Raw genomic sequence first — 7,249 nt, 5'->3', positions numbered from 1 at the left:
CTTGCTGGTTAACGCCAAGACCTTTTAGCTATAGTGTATCTCATCTTGCCAGCTGGAGAATTAACTGCTGAGGAAGACACCAAGATCTTCACCGGGGTTCAGGAGACAGATGTTCCTAATTTATATATAATAAAATAATAGAAAAGCAAACTAAACTCAGAGTGACCTGATTCACATCTTGGCAGATGGGATATGCCAAGGAGGGAATTACTCAGCATCTTAGACATGTTTAATTTTTGACCAGGCAGGAAGATTTTGTTCTCAAAGGAAACTGTCTCTGCTACATGCTATATGGGTCCACTGCTCATGGAGAAGAATAGTGGAGTTGTTGATTGTGGATCATAGTTTCCATCTTTATTTCTTAACTGATCTTTTATCCATGCTGCATCCATGCCATCAAATGCCTTGAAGATCAGGACTCGGACTTGAATTCCGCTTGGCTTCCAAGCCAAAAGGCGGTCTAGAGAGCAGAGGGTAGGTTTTTTGGTAGCCAGGCTCCTACTGCAGCATGCTCTTCTGGTTGGCATTTGCCAAGTGCTGTGGGCTTCATGCCCAGGTGTATCACGTAGCTATAGTCTAGCCAAGAGGTGACGGAGATGTGACTAACTGCACCCGGGTTGTTCCTGCCCAAAAGGCATGGCTTGGCTCAGCCAAGAAAAGACAATGGAAAGCCTTACATTGGGATGTTCATTGGGAGAATTTCATGTCACTGCGAAGTGCAGGAGTGTTCCTGAGACATGGGCTAAGCAGAACAGCTGGTACAGTACTGTAGACTAAGGTGGTTGGTCTGCAACTTCAATATTGTACTTTGCATAATTTCCAGAGAAGTATTTTAATATTTCTGAGCATATCCATTTAGCTTTGTAGTGTCACTTGTAGGTCCTGACCCAAGTGCAGGTTGCACCAGATGCAGCACATCAGTTCTCATCAGGAGAGCTTTCAACTGGCTTTGGGCTAGCCTCTACCTGATCTTGCTCTGAAAAGGAGCAGCTGCTTAGAACTACTGTATTCAGCATTCAGTAGCATTTTTTTCGATGCTCAGCTCTGGGGAGAGTGACTGCAAGTAGTTTCTAGCTGTGACAGATGCTTGTACCTTCTGAGTCAATTCTTTCTGTCTACACTTTTTCTGGTAAGCCTCTGAGAAATAGCAAAAGCCTGCAAGAAGTAAGGATGGAAGCTTAACCTTTTTTTGACTATTTAAGCTCCCAGAAAAATTCTAGTTTGCATGTGCCCGTAGGTATTATATCTGAGCTTTGTAGATGATCATGATCTGGCAGGGGCTGAGCAAGAGTAATGGACCATGTAAAGCTGATCCTGTCCATTGGTACAGGTTGCAGAGGCAGAGGTGGTTGGCAATATGGATTTGTGACAGTTTCATCAAAAGCTTGTAGGAGTCAGGCTATTACATTGTCAGTCTGGACCCAAATTAAGGTAGTTGGTGCTCCCCGTGAAGATGTTGCTCTTTGCAAGGAGCTGGATGCTCAGGTGTCTGGATGAAAGCAGGTGAGCTGAACAGGTTGCTTGATCACGACTTGAGGGGGTAATTGTGAGTTTGCAGCCCTTCCATATGCTCCTTATGGGCTGAGGAGGAATACTCAAGATGAAAACTGCTGAAAAGCTGCATCTTTGCAGCGAGGATACAGTCCAACTTTCCTGAACAGACAGCAGGAACCTGAGGGATGTACACATACTGTACTTATCTGATCTTTGGTTGTATTGTACCACACAGTGTATAAGAACTAGTGCATTACCTTGAGAATAAAGGGACAGGGGGCTGTCCTGTGTTCTGGTCCTACTACCTAGATCTGTTAGTGTAAATACAGGGCTCCAGCTTGCCTACACATGATCTGCACAGGCTTGTGCACTGCTCTGGCAAAGTGCTGCTGGATCAGACAGTTCAGGCAACCCATGTTTCCTGGCTGCTGCTGAGCTGGGGATGTTGGTGCCACACTGTCACATCAGCAGGATTTTCTGTGTGGCCAGGGTGGTGCTGGGCTGTCTGAGGGCTGACTAACGCAGTGCTGTAGTGTGAGTGAACTCTCTTCTCTCCAGGCAGTGCAGGGCTGTACTGTATTTTTTTTTCTCTCCAGACAATGCAGTGCTGGATTGTAAGTAAAAATGCAAAGCACACTGCAATGTTTGCTCTTTATTAATGCACTAAGATGCATTTGGGTGAAGCAGAAGGCTCCTGGCTGGCTTGGTTTCAAGCTCCGTGACAGGCTTCCATAAATAACACCTTAGCAGGGTTCTGATTCACCAGATCAGGCTGGGTAGGAAGCCTGAGCTGTGCAGCTGGCACAAGAAGGGACAAGAAGACATGGAGAGGGCCCCAGCCCCTTCTCTGGGAGGGCAGGCAGGCTTCACTGACATGGACTGAGCTGTGCGGTGTTGTGTGCAGTAGCCTGAAGTCCCTTCCCTGACCAGGGAGTGGATGAACAAAGTGGCAAAGACAAACACCTGTGAATCTCCGAGTGGCTGGCAGATACCACAAGGGCTTTAGCAGCTGCTGGAACAGGGCAGAATGGAAGAAGAAAACACCAGCAACTAATCTGCTTGTTCTGCAAACCTTCACTCATTGCTTAGGTGGCTTTTGCAGTCTCTCTGTGCTAGGTATTTGACCTTCTGTTTTATAGCCAAGGAACACAAACTGAAAAGTGAATGTACCACAGCTGCAGCAGAGGCTGGGGTAATGCATCTTTGTTTGAGCTCATGGTTAACCCATTGCAACATGCTGCTTCTTGTTCCACCATTGGGGAATAAATGTGCCAGCTTAATTCAATTACAGCTTAAATTTCAAAGACTTTCTGCATGTCAATTAAAGCCCAGTTGAAAAAAAGTCCCCTTGGCTCCAGCTGTCAGAGCTGGGAGGAAAGGACACAGTGATTCTTGATCAGGCAATATTCAGGCAGCTATTTGTTTGGAGAGTGAAGAATATGGTGACTACTATCTCCAGTGTCCCATCCCACAACAACCTCTTTGGAAGCTGTGCCCTTGAGAGAGGGATGTGATTATATCTGGCTGTCTTTTAGGATGGCACTGGAGTCAGACTCAAGATTTGGGTTTGGCTGGCCTGGGAAAAATCCTGTTGCATGTTTCTTTGGGCTTTTGCCCAAGAACTTCCCTCCTTCAGATGTGCTTCATCAGATGAAATTGTGATTAGGACAGTGAATGTTTTTTTGACCTTCACTTTTCCTTCACCTTCAGTATGATTTGTTTTCCCTACAGACACCACAAGCTTTTGGGGTAGCTGCTGCTTTGATCACTCTGTTACTCACCACAATAGGTCCCAAGGCTGGCATGGCTAGTCTACAAAGAAGCTAGTGCTATAAAACTGTTAGGTAACTGCAAGGACCTTATGTCTTCTGCCCAAAGTTCAATGGGCTGAAGAATAAACAAGCAGAGTGACCCCTGCAAATTACTTCCATTAAAGTACACAGCATTGACACCCTGATGTAGAAAGCAGATGAGAAAGTTGGACCAGCACAAAGAATTGGTTTTGCTAAGTGCTATACAGTTGCCAAGCAGTGATTGCCTGTGCTGCAAAGAGTCGACTAATAAACTGTCTTAAAAGCGCAATTAAACCAAACTGTGGTCACTGGCTGCCAGGCTAGCTGGGCTGGATGAAATGAGGCTGTAGCACACAGCTTGTAGCCCAACTTGGGCAAGGCCTCCACTGCATTCAGCTTTGAGGAAAGGTACCAGGCAGGACCTAGTAGAAGGAAGAAGCTGTGTGCACACCTCTGGGTGCTGTTGTGTGTGTACTCTCTTAACAGCTGTATGCCTTGTTTAATTAATTTGCATTTTTCTGCCAGCCCACTCATGGCCTGCCCTCGGGAAGCGGTCCCGCAATGAGAACAGTAAAATTGACCCAAAGAGTTGCCTACGGGGAAACAAACTGCTTGCTGGGCACCACCTTCTAGCTGGTCCAGAGAAGAAACTGGGAGAGGCTGTAGCAACAGGTTGGGAAATACTTCCAAAGCATGGAGGAGAATCACTGCTGCAGCCACTGCTTCACCTTTGCCACAGGAGATGGGCGGTCCTTTCCCCCGCTGTTTCTCCTCCACGAACACCCCGAGGCACGGCACTACAGGGCCCTTTCACGATCACCCATCGTACTCAGGGGGGCTGAGCTAGGACCCACTCTCTCGCAGACACACACGGAGCGCCCAGCGGCATCGGACCAACCCAGCCCAGAGGCTGTGCCCAGAACACCCCTCACGCCCTGGGCGCAGTGCCGCCTCACAGCCCAGCCCACAATGCTTTGCGAGGGCAGCCCTTCCTCCAGCTTCCGCTCAACCATCTTAAGCGAGGCCTCACCCTGGGATCAGAGGACTCCTTCACGATTGGCCAACGGCTGTAATAGTTCTACCCTCTCTCCTATGATTGGCTTTCTACCACTTGTCACTGGAGGGTCCGCCTCCTCCGGTTTCAGACCGTGACCCCATTGGGTATTTTTGGGGACAACTGGCCGCATCGTGCACGGGTTGGCTTTGTGGGCTGTCTGTCGGCGCAGTTACCAGGCAGCAGGTTGTGGTGCGCATGTTTCCACGTCAGTGAGAGCGGTGCGGAGCCGGTTTCCCTTGCCAGTGCCCGGGAGGACTCAGCGCTCCGAGGCCTCGCCGGGACTGCAACTGCCTCCCACCGTCGCCACCGCTGGGAGGGAGGGCGGGACACAGGGAGGGCCAAGCCCTCCCGCTCTTGGCGCCGCCTGCCTGACCGGTATGTGAAGCGACCACCGCCGTGTGGAGCAGGAGCCGCCATTTTGGATGCGGGGGTCAGTGCTGGGCGGCGAGTGCCTGTCGCGATACTGTCGGAACGCGGGGGCGGCCGGGAGGGAAGCTGCGTCGCGGAAGCCTTGCGATGCTGATGGGGAGCGTGGATAGAGCTTGGCAGTCCCGGTGACGGGCAGGGGGTCAGCGGCAACCCGCGGCGGGGAGTGCAATGGCCCGCAGCGGGGAGGAGGCGGCAGGGGTTGGCAGCCTCCCTCCGCCTCTCGGCGATGACGCGACACGCGTTACGTCCCGCCAGGGGTTCCCGCAGGGCGGGGGTACCTGGGTCGGGCCGTGGGGCTGCTCGGCTCTGGGCAACGCAGGCTGCGGGCTGGAGGCATAAGGGAATAGCACAGTGAGGGTTCGGAGCCCTGCGGCTTGTGGCCCCTCTGCTGCGCCCGGAGGGGCCGGGCCGGAAGATGCCATGTGTGCACTGTCCCTGCTCCGGCATCCGCTTACCGTGTGGGAAGTTGGCTTGCTTAAAAAGCCGTGGAAACAGAGGCTTTCCCCAGCATATAGCTAGTTTCTTAGCTGTTTCAGAACGAAGGCTCAGATCTGACGCCGAGTGTATGGCATGAGTTCTACTGGTACCACGTTTCTTAGTTTCAACGGTGTAAAGTAACTGAAAGACAGGAAATTCCTCTCTGCATATTTACTCTGCGTTTTGACATGTAAATGTCAGTTGCCTTCTCTTCTTCTTTCCCAGGCTATCTCGCTGTTGCAACCAAGTGTGGAAACTTGGAGGAAAGTCTGTCGCACCCTCCTTTCTGGTGTGCCTCCGCTGTCATGTCTTGTTACTGTTGCTTGCCTTTTAAAGGGTGCTTCTGATTTTCCAGAATTTTCCCATCACCATACTGCACATTTCCTTGCCACGCTTACAACTCAATACTTTTTTGTTATTTTTGTCCAGTCATTGGGAATTAGGCTTTAGAGAAACATCTTGAGTCCTCTGAACTTTGGCTGCCTATGGTGTTTATTGCAGAGTAGTTATTAGATGAAAAACCCAAGCAAGTTAGATTTCCTGGTGCAGACACATGCACCTTCTATGTGTGATTTAGATTGAAGGAAAGGGAATTTTTCGTTGTCATGTAGGAACTGTTAGTGATTCATAGACTGAAGTGAGTTGTGTGTTCTGTTTTGGTGCAGATTATTGTATCAGGACTTGAGAAGCCAAATCTAGGTCAGAAACTATATAGATCGTGCGTTATCATAAACAATGCAAATTCAGGTCAATAGAAGCTACTTTGAAACTGTAGCTTTCTTGCATATGTAGTGATTATGTTGTTTGTTATTTCTGTATATTGGAGCAGTTTCACTGAGTTTGAGTCAATGACCATAGCTGAAGGCTGAAGTTTTTGATAGGAAGAAGTAGCTTGATGGAAATCTGCCAGACTCTTTCACCTGTGATACTAACTCTTGCTGGTTTCCAGAAGAATTGCAGACGTTTTCCTACAGGGAAGGGAGTGTTTCCTTGAAGTGTATCTGACACTTAGTGGTACCCCAGGAAAATTCTGGGTTTGTGTGCACTGTGATGTTTTGGGGTAATGAGTTCCACATTAGAGCAGTGGCATGTTGTGTGCACATGTGATAGAGCGTTGGCAAATGTAAATTTTCTCTGTGTTTTTATATGAAGGTTTAGCATCTGACACTTACTTTGGCACTCTCAGAATGCTGATAATTACTGTCCATAGAACGTTACTGAATGATTTGAGAAGCATGTGAATGTTAGATTGTTTTTTTTTTTATGACATGCTTAGGCATCTGCCTTTTTCCACTTGCAGTGTTCCTAAACATGTTAGCAGTGAGCCTGTAAATGCTATCAGCATCCCTCTTTCTCATGGTTGTCTGGACAGCTGTGTGGGCTGGGTTTGGAGCTGTCATTTTCACTGTGCTGTTTGTCAAAGTTCTGAGGGCTAGTCTGCAGGTCTAGGCAAATGTATGAACATATTGTGAGAAATAAACTAGAATTTATCCAGGATTAACTGAAGAGATAAAGATCTAAAAGGTGTTTAAAGTTTACTAGATGCCTTTCTTGTTTTTTTTTTTCCTTCTCCATAGCTCAAGACCACAGACCTTGATCCATTTGTTTCTGGACTGAGTCCACTATTTTGTGTTTGTTCAATGATTGCTTTCAAGAAAGACATTCAGTCTTGATCTAAGGACATCAAGAGGTGTTGGAACCATGACTTTGCTAAGGAGATTATTTCAACTTTTATAATTATCTGCAGCATTATTAACTCTGTTAACCTGTCCAGCCAACAGTTATACAATATTTCACTCTTCAAACCACACCTTTGTAACATGAAGCCTGAGGTTTTTTGTACATTGAATAAACATTTAGTGGTTTTGCTTAACTGCCTCCATTCTCTGGTAAACCCAACTGATCGTTCAGTGCTGGTATAGCAAATCTTGCAACTCTTTTCTCTGCAGTTTCAGAGTATTAATTTTGATCTTAAAAACTTCTTTCAGTGTTGTACATA

The 7,249-nt window shown here is 47.8% G+C and overlaps 1 protein-coding gene across 5 annotated transcripts in view; it reads left to right on the top strand.

Moving 5' to 3' along the window:
* The first annotated feature begins 4,498 nt into the window (after positions 1 to 4,498).
* The window catches only part of GBF1 (golgi brefeldin A resistant guanine nucleotide exchange factor 1), a 108,120-nt gene continuing 105,369 nt past the window's right edge, over positions 4,499 to 7,249 (top strand). For 4 of the 5 annotated variants that reach the window (XM_068139750.1, XM_068139747.1, XM_068139746.1 and 1 more), the window contains exon 1: positions 4,634 to 4,774. In XM_068139750.1, the coding sequence (XP_067995851.1) occupies positions 4,767 to 4,774 (8 nt within the window). In that variant the 5' untranslated portion in view covers positions 4,634 to 4,766. Of the gene's footprint in view, positions 4,775 to 7,249 lie in introns of all 5 variants that reach the window. The other variant, XM_068139748.1, reaches the window with a different exon arrangement.

The sequence above is a fragment of the Melanerpes formicivorus genome, unplaced genomic scaffold (assembly GCF_026170545.1).
Source record: "Melanerpes formicivorus ecotype bairdi unplaced genomic scaffold, bMelFor1.0.p_v2 SCAF_6, whole genome shotgun sequence".
Lineage (NCBI taxonomy): Eukaryota > Metazoa > Chordata > Aves > Piciformes > Picidae > Melanerpes > Melanerpes formicivorus.
This window is presented reverse-complemented; position numbering and strand designations above follow the sequence as displayed.